The sequence below is a fragment of the Otolemur garnettii genome, unplaced genomic scaffold (assembly GCF_000181295.1).
Source record: "Otolemur garnettii isolate 467f Iridium unplaced genomic scaffold, OtoGar3 scaffold00111, whole genome shotgun sequence".
Taxonomy (NCBI): Eukaryota; Metazoa; Chordata; class Mammalia; order Primates; family Galagidae; genus Otolemur; species Otolemur garnettii.
In genome coordinates this window covers 1,929,380-1,947,753 of record NW_003852506.1, presented here as the reverse complement: position 1 = coordinate 1,947,753, position 18,374 = coordinate 1,929,380, and the positions used below count along the sequence as shown (strand labels likewise).

Below are 18,374 nucleotides of genomic sequence, written 5' to 3'. Positions count from 1 at the left end.
CAGGAGCAGGAACCTTGCTGTGAACTGCACGTGATCTAGGGTGCACACTCCTTTTGAGTCTCAGGCCTGTTGATCTGAGGTGGAGCTGAGGGGGTGATGCTAGCGCTGGGGAGCGGCTACAGGTACAGATTATCGCTAGCAGAGAGCTTTGACTGCACAGACACCATGATAAATCAGTCACTTGCAGACTCACATCGAAAGCATTGCTCCGGCTGTACCCATGAGTGGAAAAATTGTCTTCCATGAAACTGGTCCCCAGAAAGTTGGGGACCACTGTAGTGGGTGAGCATATAGCCGGTTTGCCAGGAGGACCCCAGAGTTTAAGCTGAGCATGAAAGAACAACAAAGTGCCAGGGGGAGGGCACAGGGAGTAGCCCTGGGCTCCGTCACTACCCTGTGGGACTTTGGCTGGAGTGGCAGGGTTTCTGCCTTTGCTCAATTGAGGGTAGCTCTGAGAGAATCGGTTTGTTGGCCAAAAGCTAGGTGACCAAAGAGTAGGTATGCGAGATGGCTGTTGCCTGGGAAACTATTTTTTCTAGAAAGCCAAAATGTAGGGGAAGACTTGATCTGGGAGTTGACTGGGAATAGGTCAGTCAGGGGCATCTTAGGGACTAAGTGGGAAGGAGCATGGGGCTTAGCTAAGAGTAGCCTTGTCCATCTTCAGCAATGTGCCGGGGGTGGTGGTGGTGTCAGTTATATGGTGGGACAAGCCTGAGTTGGGAAGTGGAAGACCTGGATGCTGGGGCCTGACCCACCAGCTGTCTAGACATGTGATTCTGAGCAGATCTCAAGGATCCCTCAAATTCCTTTCTCATTTGTAAAGTGAGATGACGTCTGTCCCACCCGAATCGTAAAAGGTTGTCACAAAGCTTAAGTAAGATGTACATGCAATGGCCTTGAAAGCTATAGAGCATCCTACATTTGGGTGTGTTATATCAGGATTAAGGGCACAGGTGGGAGGTGGGGCAGGGACCGATCCCATGATCTGTGGCAGGCAGTACTGGATGGACTTTGTTGAGTGAATATGTGTCAGGGGCTGTGTTTAATCAATTAATTCCTAACCAAATTTTCTAGCCCAAAATTTTCTATTTTCTAGCCTTTTGATCTTTAAACTGAAAGAAAAATATAAACATAAGGCCCTCTGTATTCCATTTTAAAAGACAGTAAACAAACGTTAGCATGTGGTCGGTTCTGGAAGCATTTTATTGTTGCTTCAAGTTTAAGAACTTTTCACTAATGATAGAAAATCAACACTTTCAGATTATCTCCTGCATGGCCCTGGTCAGCTTCTGAATCTTTGTTTTTGCAGACATGTCCACATATTTCTCTCCAATTCGAACAATCATTCCACCCATGATCGCTGGATCAGTCTAGGAAAGAAAATAGGTTGGAAGTGTGAAAACACATTGATGTTATTCCACTCATCAAATGGGCTGATAAAAAAGTGCTTAGAAAAGGCTAAAGGTTTTAGGGGCGGGAGACAATTACAAGAGGGTCCTTATCTAACAAAAGCAATCAATGTAACCCAGTTCTATGTACCCTTGATAACGAATCCCCAATAATTTAAAAAAAAAAAAGGCTATACAAACATAAGATGTTACGGTTACATTGAGCAAAGGGAAGAAGTGAAACTGTATGGAATCTGATAATCAATGAAATTCAAAATAAATATAAAAGTTTACTACAGGAAAATGGATAAAGAATCAGATCTGACTTTTCAATAATACTTTCTATACATGTAGCCAAGTCAAATTCAAGGAAACATAACAAAAATGATAAAAAACTTACCTTAACCTCCAATTTCAATATTTGGCCTTGACCTAGGAAGCTTTTCAGGACTGTTTTTAATTCAGTGAGAGTAGCTTCTTCCAGAGGCTGAAAAAGAAGAAAACCACCCTTTAAATAAAGTTAAAAAAGAAAGACAAGGACCCGCCTTGGCAGAACATCTGGGCAGCTGCTGTTCAGGAGTTCAGGTACTGCCCATAAATGCCACTCCTTGCCTCTACCCCAGTAGTACAACTTGGAACCTTTGAGGGAAAAGCTTCCCAAGTTATAATGGCTGAAGATGCCCGCCCGCCAAGGCCAGAGACGCAGGCCTCTTCTCTGTGCAGCCTCTCCTTACATACAGTGTGCACCTGGGGGTTCCTTCCTTGGATGAAAGCCTCAGTCTAACCAGGTTCTTCAATCTCTACGTGTCCCCAGCTCTGCTGGCTGAGTCTCCCTGGATCCTGGGTCCTGGGCAGGGGCAGTGGCATGCCCTGCCACTCTGAACCTCAGCAACAAAACCAGAGAAGTTGGCTTTCTCCTCAAGTCAGTGCTGCCCTGCGACCTGCCCGTGCAGTGCAGGTGCCTCAGATGTGCAGACAGCATTCTCTCCCCTGCCCAACTCTTACTCTTGGTTGGTTAGGCGTCAGGTGAAAATGAAAAGGGTGCTGAAGGAAAGGTCTTTGGACCTGCCACCATTCTACCTCCTCAAGAGTCCAATAGCTGGCAAAGCATATTTACATCTTTGTGAAGGTCTAGTATCTACTGGGGGACGGTGGTGGTCAAAGTCTACCAGTGTTCAATTGAACATTATGTACTGAGGCATCATGTTAGAGAACTCTGACTGAGTGCTGGTGTCTCTCCACACCGGCACTTTACACCCACCATTGCCCTGAATCTGGAGCCTCCATGAGGCCAGTTGTTACTGTCCCCATTTTTATGGATGAGAGACTGAGGCTCAGAATGCCTAAAAAGCTCACCTAGAGGACTAACACTCATATTATTTCTGTGTATTTCTAAAGCCTGGGACCTTAATCATCTGTCAAGGGGTTTTTTTTTAACAGTAGAAATTTACTTACCTTACAGTAACAACATTGAAAGCATTTGTAACAGGTGGTTATAAAAAACTTTTGCAAAACTAAGCATTCATTAAAAAAAAAAATCATGTTCTTGTAGTATTTGCTGAAGGGCCTGCACCAGTGCTCAGTGACAGGTGAAGCCCTCATTTGTGCCAGGGATCATCAGAGCAGTCCCAGTGGGCTGCCCATGAAGATTCTCGCCCAGGTATGTGTTTTGGGGGCACCAACTACTGAACTACAAATGTGCAAATGTGTCGTGTGTGAAGTGCCTCTGTCTGAGCCGTGCTCTTTGGAGAGTATAAAGCAACTATTAACTACGTGTGGTCACGTGCTGTGCCCATGTAATCCAAGTACAACATACTATACTGTTTTTTTGTATAGACCGAACTATGTTAGGACAACAAAATTAGTTCTGCAATGCAGTATAGTTTAAGGAATATGGACTTCTGAGACAAGGAGGACTGTGTTCAAATCCCGGTCCCACATCCTGTATGACCTTGGACAAGCTCCTTAATTTCCCTGGGCTTTGGTTTCCTCACCTGTAAAATGAGGATAATTATACTTCTACCTCACGTGGATCTTCTGATATAAAATCAAACAATAAATTATAAAGTACTCAGCATATGGTACTAATCATCACAGCCCCCTCCACCAAGCCAAAAAGATCATCCACCCCATCCTTCCCATTCATTACCACAAAAGATAAAAGATAAAAAATTAGAAGCTCTGGTTTCAGTAAACTACTTCATATGGTTATTTACAAAATAAATCTATAACGGAGCATAAACCATCATTTTTAACATATTCTGATGTCCTTTACATGTAAGCCAGTCCTTAGAAATAATCACTGGTTAAAGAGCCACTGGCCCTTCCAAAGCAGAGGGTCACAAAGGATGATAAAAGAATGAAACAAACACTCAAATGACAAGTCACCCTTCCCAACGTCTTGATTTTCCCCTGACTTTTTATCTTCTTTCTGTACAAGGTGATACATATACCATCAGGGGAAATGCAGCAGCCGCCACTTGCTACTTACAGACGCAGTGGTCACTGTGCACGGCACCTCTCCACGGTGAACGCTCATCATGGTGGAAAAGGCAGAAATGACTCCTTGGGTGTTGCTCAAGCGGCCATTTTCAGCAAGCAAATCTGAGAAAGTGAAGGTGTCTCAGTAACACGGGACTGATTAGAATAGGTTATTCATGAAGTACTTCACATTCACCCCAAAAGCACAATTAGATTTGCATTCTTAAGACATTATATTCGATGTCCTTTAGGAATGCAAATGGAGAAGACACAATTTATATTAAAAAAATCCATTTGTTTTATTTTTTTCTTCTTTTGCTGTTTTTGGCTGGGGACCAGGTTTGAACCTGCCACCTCTGGTATACGGGGCCAGCACCCTACTCGTCTGAGCCATAGGCGCTGCCCAAAAATCCATTTATTTTTTTTTTAAAAGACTGTACTGACAAGCTATACCCATAAGCATTTAAATTAGTAAGAGAGGTGGGAGGAGGAGGGGTGTCAGTTCTCACCCACACAGACTTGCAACAACTTATACACAGCTCGAAATCTGATTTTCTTATTTTTATTACTGATTCCAATATTTGGCTACAAATTCAAAAACTAACATACTGTCTTATATTCACAGATGATGACAGGAATATACTCTCTTTGGAACTCGAATTTTGAGTGACCATTAGGGTTTGAAAACAAATGCAAATATACCCAAGGGTGCAAATGTCTTTAAGGTTCGAGGTACAGCTACGGACCACGAACCATTTTCTTGGGATGAATCTCACTGGTCTTCTGCATGGGCTGAAACTGCTGACTAGGCAGTTAGACATTCTTACATCTTACTGTCCTTTAGCCAGTGCTCCTCAAACTTTAGCGTGCAAACAGTTCACTTAGGGAGCTGGTTAAGATGCAGATTCTGACGTAGCAGGCTGGGTGAGTCCTGAGAGTCTTCACTGCCAAAAGGCACCTAGGTCATGCTGATGCTCTGTCCATGGACCCCATTCCTGCCATGAAGTTTCATGAGACTTCAACTGGAAAAGTTCTAATACTTACTCATCAGGTTGGCTGTGAGGGGAGAAAACCGCTCTTTTGCTGTGATGTCATTTAGGCTTTTCACTTTAACGGAACGTTTCACGTAGGGATTCAAAATAGAAGCAGCCATTTTAGGTTCCTTTAGGAGTTGCTAAAAGTAACAAGAAAAATTTCTTCATTTCTTTAGAGCACATGAAGGATCTGCCATACACACACTTTCTTGCGCATTTTATGAATTATACTGACACTCAAATGAGAACACATGACATTTATAATCCATTTTCTCTGACAGCCTTTAAGAATACATTGCACCATGATTTTATACAGGATACAATGAGGTTCTCTGAAAAAACTTAAAAATAGTTTATGTAGTTGCTTAAATGTATTTTTGCTTTTCAAGAAAGACTATAAAAAACTATGCAGCCAAAAGCTTCAATTCACTGCATATTTTAATGTATTGAACGTAGGCGATACACTGGCTTTTCCAGAGATGCTATTCCTCAGAAGCAGGTCCACAAAAGGTGCTGGGACTGCACAGGTGTGCTGGCCACGCCCTTGCTGGGGCCTCTCTGCCCCAGGCTGACCCTGGTTCTGTCCTGCCCCTTACAGAGCTCAGCGACCCAACCCAGCCTTGTGAGCCGGGGGGTGGGGGAGAGTGACAACCACGGGAGACCACTCAGTCTTCACTTTGTCATGTCACAAACGTCTGCCTCGGGTGACCAAGAGCAGCCTCCAGTACCGTGCTGCCCTGGGCATCAGGCCAGAGTTCCCACGGACCACCCCCAGCTGTTTCCAGTCAGATCCCTTTCAGTCACACACTTCTCTTCACCCTTCAGTTACTCTGCTAGCACCTCCTCCTGGGCTCCTGGCCAGAATCCTGTCTGTCTCTGCTCCAGGTTTCTGTCAGACACTACCATCCAAAGTTAACATTTTCACTTGAGTGGCCCCACAGAAATGATGTTGTTCCATAAAAATTGCAGGCATTTCCAAACTAAAAACACTCTGTCATTAGACCAGTCTTTCATGTTCCTTACCTGTGTCTGCAGCAGCATCCTCTGGACAGCTACTGTGACAATTCTATAGTATCACACTTCCCTTTCAGTGCCCCAAACTGCTGATTTATAAAGTGTTAATTAAGGTAATTGCCTCCTCCTTTTTCTCTATGTCTTTTTTTTTTTTTGGAGACAGAGCCTCACTTTGTCACCCTTGCAGAGTGCTGTGGCATCATACCTCACAGCAATCTCAAACTCTTGGGCTCAAGCAATTTTCTTGCCTCAGCCTCCCGAGTAGCTGCGACTATAGGCACCCGCCACAATGCCCAGCTATTTTTTAGGGACGGGAGTCTTGCTCTTGGTCAGGCTGGTCTTGAACTGGTGAGCTCAGGCAATCCACCTGCCTTGGCCTCCCAGAGTGCTGGGATTACAGTCATGAGCCACCGTACCTGGCTTCTATTTCTCTATGTTTTGACCAACTCCCAGGTCTTATCCAAGCCCTATTCTAATGTCCACAACCCAGGTCATTCTCTGTGTGGGTTTAAGATGGGCACGACCAAGTAGCAGACAATAATCGCACCTCCATAATGCCTGTATGACATCCCGTCTGCTGCTGCTCACCCTTCCCCAAGTGACTCCAACAGTGAGGCTGGGCCTACAGCTCTCTGAGGGTCACAAGGTTGATGAGACCAGCTAAGGCCTTAAGCGTTATCTACAGAGAGCATTGGATAAAGCTAGGAGTCTCGAGCTAAAATTACTGTCTGTTAGGGTAAGTGTTCCAATACAAGCTTAAAATGAATCAAATAAAAAACTTTACAAATATGTAAATTTAAAAAAATGAAAGATATTAACATAAATCAGGAAAGAACAAAACTTTATCTGAAGAGACTGTACATCAGGCTGTCTCTCCCTCCCCTTCTTTTTTTTTTTTTTTGAGATAGCCTCAAGCTGTCACCCTGGATAGAGTGCTGTGGCACCACAGCTCATGGCAACCTCTAACTCCTGGACTCAAGCGAGTCTCCTGCCTTAGCCTCCCAAGTAGCTGGGACCACAGGCGCCCGCCACAATGCCCAGCTATTTTTTGGTTGCAGCCATCATTGTTGTTCGGCGGGCCCGGGTAGATTTGAACCCGCCACCTTAGGTGTATGTGGCTGGTGCCTTAGCCACTTGAGCCACAGGTGCCAAGCCATCCCTTCCCTTCTTTACTACAAACCTTACTGCCAGAGGTGGGAACTAGAAAGTAAAAGGAGAGGGAATCGCTGAACTGTGGAGAGACTCACTCACTAGAAAATGCAGTGAAAACCAAACAGAGATTCTCCTATTCCAGCTACACTGTAGGCTTCTGTTAATTCAGTTTATTTACTCTTTTCATGAAAAAAAGAAAAAAAGTAAACATAAATATGACCCCCCCCTCACCTCACACTCCTTCCCTGTCTATTCTCTATAATTATGACAAAACTCACACCTTTGCTCAGTTTGCTGCCCAGCAAGTCTGCTCCCCTCACATCTTGGGATCAAAATAATTAAAACTAAGAAAAAGGTTTCACAAAGAAAATAAATCCTCAGTAAAAAAAAATCATAATATATTCTAAGGAGTATTTTCAAAGTACCTGAATCACAAACTTAGATATTTGAACATGATTTTTAAATTTCTTCTGAAATGGTGATTTTTCTTAAATTACCATGTTCTATTTCTATTTTATATTTCTACCTCTGCCCGAAATCTTGGTTTCTAATATTAATACTCTTATATGTATCTGTCTGTTCCTATAAGGTTCAGAATAAAACCCAGTATTTTCTCTAATAACTTATTTACAGAAAATAGTTTTTTGCAGGTCTTTTTCTCATAGGGTATGGGGTACGTATTTACTTCACTAGGAATGCACAAATTATTGAAAAATATACAAACAGGAACTGAACATGTAATGAAAAAGAAAGCTACTTACTGATACTCTCAACAACTCCTTTTCTACTTGTTCCAGCTTATTCTGTTTTGATGCAGCAGAATAGAGAGCAGTGGCATAGCGACCTTCAACACCATGTATCTGAACAGGTGGCTTTAAAAAAGAAAAAAGGGGCGGGGTAGGGAAGGAAAGAAAAAGGAAAATCAGTTAAGACAATACTATATGGTTAACAGAACTGAAAGTTTATAATTTAAAACATATCTCTTGTAACACAGAATAGCTTAAAAGGGTCTTCAAAGAGCTGCCCCAAAATGGCAATTCACAAACAAATTAGGGCTATTTCCTTGGCCAGGTCATTCAATCTCTGAGCCTCCAATTCCTCATCTGTAAAATGAGGGGCTTCGGTACATAATGCCGCCAGTCCTTTCCAGCTCTACTTACCTACAATTCAATCACCTGTACTTTAAATTTAATTCTGAGATGAGTTTATGCTTTCTTTGAACATGGTAATTATTTAATTGTAAGTATGGGAAGTTTTAAACACTGATAGCAGGCAGTTTTGAACAAGAGTCAGAAAACAGGTGTTTATGAAACAAAAATATACCTTTATATAATTCATAGTAGTACTATAAATTTCTCCTCATAGAGACTCCCTACCAATGTTCAATTTAATAGAGCCCTTTAGCAATTTACAAAGTGTCTGATGCCTGAATTATCTTTTGCAATCAACTATATACTTTTTGTATATACTATCACCAATATATGACTACATATGCTTAGTGGTGCTGTATATTGTAGTGGGAAAGCTTAGGCTTTGAGTGAGAAAGGTTTCGTTCCAGTCCAGCTCTAAGACTAAGCTGAATAAAATCTTGGACAAATTTTCTGAGCCCCAGTTTCCCCATTATAAAATGGGAAGACTATCTATTCCTTATCATTGTTTGGGGGATTTATAAGTTCTTACATGAAGGATAAAATGAGACCACTACTAGTGGTTTTGAGAGATTTAGGGATGGTAATAAAGGTGGGAGTGTAAGAATTATTTTTCTAGGCTGGGCATAGTGGCTCACATCTATGCTCCTAGCACTCTGGGAGGCGGAGGCAGGTAGATCACCTGAGATCAGGAGTTCGAGACCAGCATAAGCAAAAGCAAGACCTCATCTCTACTAAAAACAGAAAAACTAGCTGGCATCTGTAGTCCCAGCTACTTCAGGAGGCTGAGGCAAGAGCATTGCCTGAGCCCAAGAGTTTGAGGTTGATGTGAGCTAGGATGCCATGGCACTCTACCCAGGGCACATTTTTTTGAGACTCACTCTCAAAAAAATAAAAGAAATATTTTTCTCAATTCCACCTGATGTGACGCACCAACGACATAAATCTGGTATTTTGATCTTATACTGTTTTTCCAAGGGGAAGACTGGCACACTGTTGACTAGGGGAAAGGGGTAGGAGGATAGGTAGGATAGACAGGTCAGCATATCTTTGGGCCTGTGGGCCAACTGAAGTTCCCACTCCCTGAGAGTTGAATCAAATTCTCTGTCATACAGAGACTTTTAAAAAGAATTACAAAGTGACCTATAGAAATGGAGCCCAACTTCTTATTCCAAAAGGGTCGTTACCAGTTGTTAGCCACCATTTCTGGGGTCTTTCTGATGAACTTCATTTATTATATATCACGAATTGTCCTCTTCACCAGGGGTCAACTAGACTACTTTTTGTTTGAAAAGAAAGGAACTAGCAGATCCTTGAAATGGTGAGTCTTTTTGGTGCCCAGTGGATTTTCTTTGGAGAAAAAGTGTGCACAGTTAGCTTGAAAACAAGATGGAATGTGAGAGAAATATAACAAGATGGTAACAGAAACCAAGATAACTTGATTTCAGTATCAACTCCTGTATTCATAATAACTTACTTCGAGAACTCAGACATATCACTTTATTTTGCTGCACTTGTTTCTTTCAATACTGGCTTGGCACCTGTGGTGCAGTGGTTACGGTGCCAGCCACATACACTGAGGGTGGTGGGTTCAAATCCAGCCCGGGCCAGCTAAACAGTGACAACTGCAATGAAAAATAGCCGGGCATTGTGTCAGGCACCTGTAGTCCAACGACCTGGGAGGCTGAGGCAAAAGAATCGCTTAAGCCCAGAAGTTGGAAGTTGCTGTGAGCTATGATGCCACAGCATTCTACCAAAGGTGACGTAGTAAGACTCTATCTCTAAAAAAAATCAATACTAGCTTGCCTATTTTGGAGGGTTAATGGGAAAACAAACAGTTCTCCAATCAAAGCTTATGCACATGCCTGCCACATAGCAAGCACTCAACATCATTCCTTTCCTCATCTCATGTACACATCATGTTTTGGGAACTACATATAATGCAGAAAGGTTAGATAGTAACCATACATGCCCTAACTGTATTGTTGTTTGACTCCCACTTTCACCTGCTTTACAATTATAAAAGCAAATAAATTAACATACCCGCACAAGCTTGGTGAATGGCCTAGCCACAGAGGTACTGAAGCATCGCACCTTTGAAACAATAAAAAACATATCCAATGAGATTAAATTTTTATATGACTTTCTGCAGAATTAGTTTTGTATGTTTCTTTTGTATCATCAAATTTACTTGGGAGTAAATTTCCCTAGTGAGAATCATCCTAAATTGCTCGGGAAATCGCCTTCCCATCAACTTCCTAGTTTGCTAGGAATGGGCAGAGGCTAGCACACCCATAAGAGAGAGAAAACACTTCATTCCAGGGAGTGCACATTGCAAAAATATTGAACAAAATTTTGGGGACTAATATTACCACACCCTTGAGTGGGACTTCAATAAAAGTGGAAGGATTCTAGCCATGATTTGCACCAGATGTACCTTCTTAGGTATTCAAATGCTATCTGAAAATAAAAGACTAATCATTTGGGTACTGCAGCAAACAGAGTTTGATCTGACAAGAGGACTTAGTTCTGAGAAACTGTCTTGCCTGTCAAAAGGCATCCAACTATGGAGTTGGAATCCATGGTTTAAAAGGCACCTACAGGTCACCTTCAAATACTTCTAGATCTGGAACATACTATACCAAAACTGGGTGTGAGGATTAAAAGATTTTGGGTCCCGATACATAAAGCATCGCGGTAAGATGTAGTACTAAGAACACAAATTATTTTCCAACTCCATCTTCTCTGTGACTGTGGGTTCAATTCTACCACTTATTGGCTTAGCAACCAAGGCCAAGTCACTTAAACGTTCTCATTTTCTTTATAAAACAGTGAGATGTGCTTTGCGAATATTCCTCAGCATTATAAGTAATCACTGACAGGTTTATCACAATGGCAAAGGAAGCTGACTTCGGGGCTAGGCCGAACCCTTTCCGAGTCCAGGGAAGCCCGAAGCCCCCTCCCGAACCCTTCTGGTCAGGTGCTGTGCTTGGAGGACGTCAAGGTCAAGACACGTTCAGCCCCGATCCCACCGCCCCACAGGTGTCCAGGAGGGGGATAAAAGCTGGGTCGCTTTAAGTCGCCCCCACTCGCTGGGACCCACGACCTTCAACAATGGCCAAGCTTTCCTCGTCGTAGCCTCGCACCCTGGTGCTCGGGGTCTGGTACCAGTTGCTGCAGCAAGGATCCTCCTGCTGTCTTTTAGGATCACTGTTCTCACCTGCCGGGAGATCCCGGACACTGCTGGGGCTGCCATCTTCTCCCGGGTGGCTGTAGGTCAAACCCTGGTAGGAAGGGAGAGATGCGCAAGGGCGCACGCGCGCGTTGGCGTAGCCGCTTGGCTTTCTGGGAAATGTAGGCGTAAGTTGTCAAAGCGCATGCGCATTGATCTCCCTCACGCTGGGAGTTGTAGTTCTTAGTAGCGGCGCTAAGGGCTGGACCCAGATAGTGGACCTGAAAATGAAATTTATAGGTTACTAAGCGGCTCTTACTGTGGAAAGGGCTCGCTTTTCCTCGTTTAAAATTTGCATCTAGATAAATAGGGTGGCATTTGTTCCATTTCACAGTTATCACCAGCATCACATTACCCCTTTCTAGCATGCCAAAGCCTGCCATCCATGGTCGTTCCCCATGCCGCACACAAAAACAAAAACACAAAAATCATAAACAAACCCCCCAGAAGCTTTGCACAACGTCTCTCTTACCTGGGTCATGACTGCCTCTTGATACAGAAACATTTATTCAATGACGCTTGTTAAAGCAGGGCAAGGAAAATTTTGTTAAAGAAATTAATATATTTGTAAGGAATTTAGAACAACTTCCCGACAGAGTGGCACTCAATAATGTTAGTTCTTTATTTTTGTTTGCTTTTATCATACATACAGATTCACAATCTGTGTACAATTTAGTATCTTGCCCCCACTCCCCCCCTTCCTTCCTTCCTTCCATACAGTCACACTTTGGCCCTCGGTAGAGTGCCATGGCTTCATAGTTCACAGCAACTTCAAACTTTGGGGCTCAAGTGATCCTCTTGCCTCAGCCTCCTAAGTAGCTAGGACTATAGGCACCCACCACAATGCCTGGCTATTTCTACAGATGGAGTCTCACTCTTGCTCAGGCTGGTCTGAAACTCCTGAGCTCAAGCAATCCACCTGCCTGGGCCTCCCAGAGTGCTGGGATTACAAGCTTGAGTCACCTGGCCTGGTCCTGCCTTTTTATTTAACACAAGGATAAAAGATACGAAATTACACAAGGACTGTGAATTCGTGCCTACAATATAAACATGTTTCTAAGTAATAAAATTCTCATAAGCACCATTTTAGTGGTTGCCGGATAATCCATCAAGTGAATGTTATGTAATTTAATCATTCCACAATTGTTGAACATAATTCATATGATTTCCTTCTTTTTTAAAAAAAATTTTTGGTCATTTTTAAACAATACTGAATTTCCTAAGCATCTTTAGAAACACTTAAAAATATATTTAGGATAATTTTCAGAACTGGCACAACTTGATGGGAGAGTATGAACATTTTTCTTAAAATGCTTAAAATGCCTTTGATGCATGAGGCCAAATTGTCTTCAAAAGTTTTAACCAATTTTTACTTTCAGTAGCAGTGCATACAAAACCTTTTTAAGACTTCACTCTGAAAACTATTTATTTTTGGAGACCATTTTCAAATATGCCTGATGAAAAACTTCAATACATTATTTAACACATTTTATTGAACAATCATTATGAGTAGGCAGCTGTTTTATGCCCTGAAAGTAAGGCAGAGTACAAGACAGAGAAAATGCTTACCTCTGTAGACATCACATTCTACAGAAAATCAAATGCAAAACCCGTGTTTCCTGAAAGATGAGTATTAATAGATGTAATACAAATAAAATGTTCTGGGGTCACGCACACTCAGGAAACTCTAGACCCTCTACCGCACTGAAAATTAATTACCAGAAAACTATTAAGTTTTATAGCAGCTGGGAGATACCTTCTATTTATTAATATTTTGTATTTACTCTGTTTCACTCTAGCCCCGTGGATAGTTTATGGTTATTATTGGTTGATTAGCTTATGGTTGTTTGAATTTCAGGATTTAAAGTGGATGCACATATACAGTTTCATTTTTACTTTGAGTATCAGGGTAACTCTAAGAGGTGGGTAGGCCTGGTATGCCTCTATTTTGTAGATGGTGAACATCTCAGATCCTGTTTAGGCAGCTCATTTAGGAAATGGCAATCTGCATGTCAAACCCTGGCACCCAACGGCAAGTCCAGTCTCTTTCTGCTCTGGGTGAGTGCCTGAGTGAATCCCTCAGGTGTGTTGCTGGGGGTGGGGTTTTGATGCCAATGTATTTTGGTGATGAGGACAAAGGGAGAAACACAGAGGAAGCCCAAAGCCTGATGCCTCTGCAGTCAAACCTTCCTCCTGCCTGCACGTGGATTCCCCAGTGCCTGCAGACAAATCACTGCAAAGACAGGCTAGGGCCCTATATGGAAGGTCTCATGATGGCAATCAGCAGCAATTTCCCAGCTGTGTGACTGCCATACCTTCTGTTGTGCAAGAACAGAAAACATGGAAAGGGAAAAAGAATTGTGTCCCATAGAAGTAAGAAAAAGACTCAGCACTCGCTGTTATTATGCTTTCTCTCGGCACAAACCCAAATTGTTTTAAAATCAGTTATTTTAACAGTTGAGTCAAAGGCACTTGACCAAGGCTACAGGGCAGGGTCAGAGGGAGCAAAAACCCAGACATCAAATCTCAACCTTTTGGTTTATGCTGACCTTCAATTCAAAACAATTATTACTCACTGTTTTCTTTTTTTTGAGACAGAGTCTCACTATGTCACCCTCAGTAGAGTGCTGTGGTGCCAGAGTTCACAGCAACCTAAAACTCTTGGGCTTAAGTGATTCTTTTGCCTCAGCCTCCCAAGTAGCTAGGAGTAGCCTGCCACAATGCCCGGCTATTTTTTGTTGCAGTTGTCATTGTTGTTTTAGCTGGCTTGGGCTGGGTTTGAACCCCCACCTACCCACTGAGCTTCGGGCACTGCCCACTATTTTATTTTCTTTACAAAGAAAGTATATGCTGTGGTGTTATGCCCGAAATTCTCCCAAAAGACCCCCACAGACAGTCCGAGACACACTCCAATGTAAAAAGCACGAGATGAGTTTATTTCAGGCCCCGGGAAGCCTGGACTCTCCTGGCATGCAAGCCTAGGATGAGCCCCGAACCTAGGGTGGAGGAAGTTTTTATAGGTACAGAAAGCAAGAGGGGTAGGGTCCAGTACGAGTACACTTTTCATTGGTGGTTGGTTATTTCATTAGTAAAGGAGGAAGTAAAGGAGGATTTGCATTGGTAGCTGATGATTTCACTAGTAAAGGTGAATTTGGATTGGTACAGGTGAGGGGTGGAGGGTCCCTTAACCGGGGGCTAGACTTGGTGCAACCTGGTTACCTGTATTTCAAGGTAATAGAAACTTACTGTTTATTATAGCAGCTATTTGCCTAAGGTGACTCAGTTTACAGCGCAGTGGCTGTGCAACCTGTGGTGGGGGAAGGCAGCAGGGAGTGGCCCTGCAGGTTTCACTGGCAGAGGTTGGGGCGGAGGGGCTATGTGGTAAACAGCTAGGAATGGGGCTTGTGCTGTAAACAACAAAATGGAGCTAGTTTGGCTCTCACAGTGGCAACAATTACCAAGGTGACTGCATTGGACCCACCACTGTGTGTATATAAAAAATGAAGTGACTTTCCCCTTAATCTAGAAAGAACTCTTCCAAATGGCCAGGCTCTGTGGCGCACACCTGTAATCTTAGCACTCTGGGAGGCCAAGGTGGTTGGATTGCCTGAGCTCATGGGTTTAAGATCAGCCTGAGCAAGTGTGAGACCCTGTCTCTAATAGCTGGGCATTGTGGTGGGCGCCTGTAGTCCCAGCCACTCAGGATTGAGGTAAGAGAATCACTTGAACCCACGAGTTTGAGGTTGCTGTGAGCCAGGATGCCATGGCACTCTGCCTAGGGCGATAGATGTGAAATTCTGTCTCAAAAAAAAAAAAAAGAACCCTTCCAAGCTACACTAGTCATAAATCTGATGAAGGCTAATGTGCAAAATGTTTGTTACACTTGCTTTAAAACAGCAAAAAATTGTAAACACATGTGTGAACCTAAGAAAACAGCTTTTTAAAAAATGGCATATTATGCAGCCATTAACATGAGATTTAAACAAGTATTTAATGACATAAAAATATCTAATAACATGAGGAAAAGATTACAAAGCCATGTTCTGTATTTTTCTACAATAAGCATGTATTAATATTATAGTCAGGGCAAAAAAGGATGACATATGATCCTGTCACTTGTTAACTACTATGTCCCATAAAAGAAATATTTGCTGTGGTTTCTGGTAACACTCAGCTTCTGACAATTGCTTCAAGTTAATGAGCTCCATGAAAGGTTGAGGGGTTGGACTAGAGGACCCCCTAAGTATTTTCCAAATATTAGCTCCAATATAGACTTTCACTAGCCTGGGGGATTTCCTTTAGCTTTGCAGAATGCAGAGTAAAGGTGGTATCTGTTCAGTATTTGTTACACCAAAGGTCCTAGGAAATGTTTGCATTATTCAAGGATTTATTTATCTTGGAGCAAATTCTTCTCAAATTTTCTCTTTCATTTTGCTCTTTTCTCCTCTGATTTTATTTTTAAGAATCACACTTGCCTCTGGGAGGCCAAGATGGGTAGCTTGCTTGAGCTCAAGAGTTTGAGACCACTCTGAGCAAGAGGGAGAACCCATCTCTACTAAAAGTAGAAAAACTAGCCAGGCATTGTGGCAGGTGCCCGAAGTCCCAGCTACTCAGGAGGCTGGGGGCAAGAGAATCTCTTGAGCCCAAGAATTTGAGGTTGCTGTGAGATATGATGCCAGGGCACTCTACCCAGGGTGACAGAGTGAGAGTCTCCCTAAAAAAAAAAAAAAAAACCAAAAACAACAACAACAAAAAAAACCAATCAAAAACAAAACCCAAAAAACTGTACTTGATTGAATCTCTTCCAGCAGATGAAGGCCACTTTCTTCTTGGGGTCAGAGGCTGGGAGCCCTGATTTAGAGCAGTTTTTTTTTTTTTTTTCACGCAGCTGGTCTTTTATGTTTATACCCAAAGGGTGGGCTAATGACCTTGGCAGCTTTCAACAGATTCTGTAGCATTTCCCTGGTAAGGGGATTCTGGGCATTCCTGCCTACCTGCGGAGGTCGCTGGGAGGAACTGATCAGGCTCCAAGAAAGAAAAAGTGTTGACAAATATGAACAATGGGACTTCAGCCCAGCACTGTGACCATATTCCTGTAAACTGTTTCTCCTGTATTCGGTGTGTCTGCTACAAAGGAAAAGAGCAAATAAAAACATACAAAATGGGTTGGTATGTTTTTGTGTTTTTTGGAGAAAGCTGCATTAGGAGGTCTGCAGCACAGAGCTCCTGGGCCCTTTTCCACAGGAAGTGGTCATCCACTCCCTGGCACAGGCCTCTGTTCTCCCCTTGTCCTTCAGGGCTATAGGTCATTCAGCCACTCAGCGTTCAAGGTCACCGCTACCAGCCTGGTGCAGGTTTCTGAAGGACCGTTCATACACTAGGGCGCGCCACTTCCTCATGTTGTAAACTCGCTTCTGGCATCCAGATCAATTTCTTTCTGGAGCTTTTCCCGTCCAAATCTCGGTATCAGTGCTCACACATGCAGGAAAGAATCAGAGTATTGTGAGAACGACAAACAAAAGGGATCCCTGATAGATGCTGTAACTCATGCTCTTGGTGTTTCGGGGCCCAGAAAGCTACAAATTTTTGTCTGAAGCCAGCCTCAGAAACCTCCAGAAACAACCCCTTCTAATGACTCAGGTCCACAGCCCCTCTCTATCTGGCCCTCAGACTTCTTGTAGATTTTGACTTTTGGTACTCCGCCTTCACAGAAAAACTCTGCTGGGTTGGAGCAGATGTGTGACTTTGTTATCAAATTTTCTTTTTTCTTTTGGTGTTGGGGCAGTCCAGGGAAAAGTCATGCCACTGAATGGGTGCCGTGTTCTGGACGGCCGTAATGGCAGAACGTTTTTCTGCTTGTTGATTTGACTGAAAACATGGACAGTAAGTTGAGGCGAGCAGTGAATGTACTGAACCAGCCCTGAGGTCACCAAGGGCTCCACAGTTCCAGTCACGCCAGGCCTGGGGGGTCATGATCCAGTTGCTTCCTGTAGCGCTGACAGCAGCCACACGGCCTAGTTGGAATCCCAGCCCTATTCCTCTCCTGCTTGTGCCTTGGGCCAGTCCCCTAACCTCTGTGCCCTCACCTGGAGTGAGTTTTCCTCAGTTTTCTCATCTGGAGAATGGAGATAGTAACAGAAGGTATCATCAGGTGAATTCATGCCTGTAAGGCATTTAGCACCGGGCGGCTGTGGTCTGCACACCATGAACTTGAACTGTTTATTACTCTCATCCTCAAGAACTGGTCCCTTCTGCACTCAGTATCATCTTTCTGTGGCGGCAGGATGGACACGGACATGCAGCCTTCTTCTTCATTCTGGAATGTGAACGCTTTGTTTCATCCTGAGTTGTGCCTGAGAAAGTACTAGAGTTCCACCATCACTTTCTGCAGTGGCAGGATGGACACGGACATGCAGCCTTTCCAGACAAGCTGGGAAATGGTTATTGTCAACCCCAGCTCCACTTTGGAGGCGTGTGGCCACTGGGCACCACAGCTAGGGAAATCAGAAGGGGGAGTCTTCATGAGTCGGAGGGGCTTTAAAGGGAGACAGTCCTGCAATCAAGACAAATTGGTAAGCAGATACTGAGCAGGAGTCACTTTTTAGGGTATGCAGTGTGTACTACTCAGGCGATGGCTACACCAAAAGCCCAAATTTCACCCCTGCACAATATGTCTACCAAAAAAACTGTACTCATACCCTTTAAGTCTATGAAAACTTTAAAAATAAAAAGAATATTTGTTTGAAAAATGTGAGAACAGTTGAGACCTTGTAGTTCAGCATGAAAAAGGAAATAAAGATTTTTTAAAAGGAAACTATACATTTTTTCTTTACATAATTATCTAGCTATAGCAAAAGTGAAAGTAAAAGTCAGGACCAGGAAATGGTTCAGACATGAGGGAAAGTGTTCCCAGATGTGGGACGGC

General features: G+C 43.1%; 1 protein-coding gene across 1 annotated transcript; it reads right to left on the bottom strand.

Moving 5' to 3' along the window:
• Positions 1-1,185: 1,185 nt before the first annotated feature.
• On the bottom strand, positions 1,186-11,564 carry ATP5PO (ATP synthase peripheral stalk subunit OSCP). Its single transcript, XM_012809704.1, has 7 exons — positions 11,438-11,564; positions 10,261-10,311; positions 7,831-7,941; positions 4,914-5,043; positions 3,880-3,992; positions 1,789-1,875; positions 1,186-1,370 (listed from the first exon to the last, which is right to left on the bottom strand). Exons 1-7 carry the CDS (start codon positions 11,471-11,473, stop codon positions 1,257-1,259), a joined length of 642 nt encoding a protein of 213 aa, XP_012665158.1. The 5' UTR covers positions 11,474-11,564; the 3' UTR covers positions 1,186-1,256.
• Between the last annotated feature and the right edge of the window lie 6,810 nt (positions 11,565-18,374).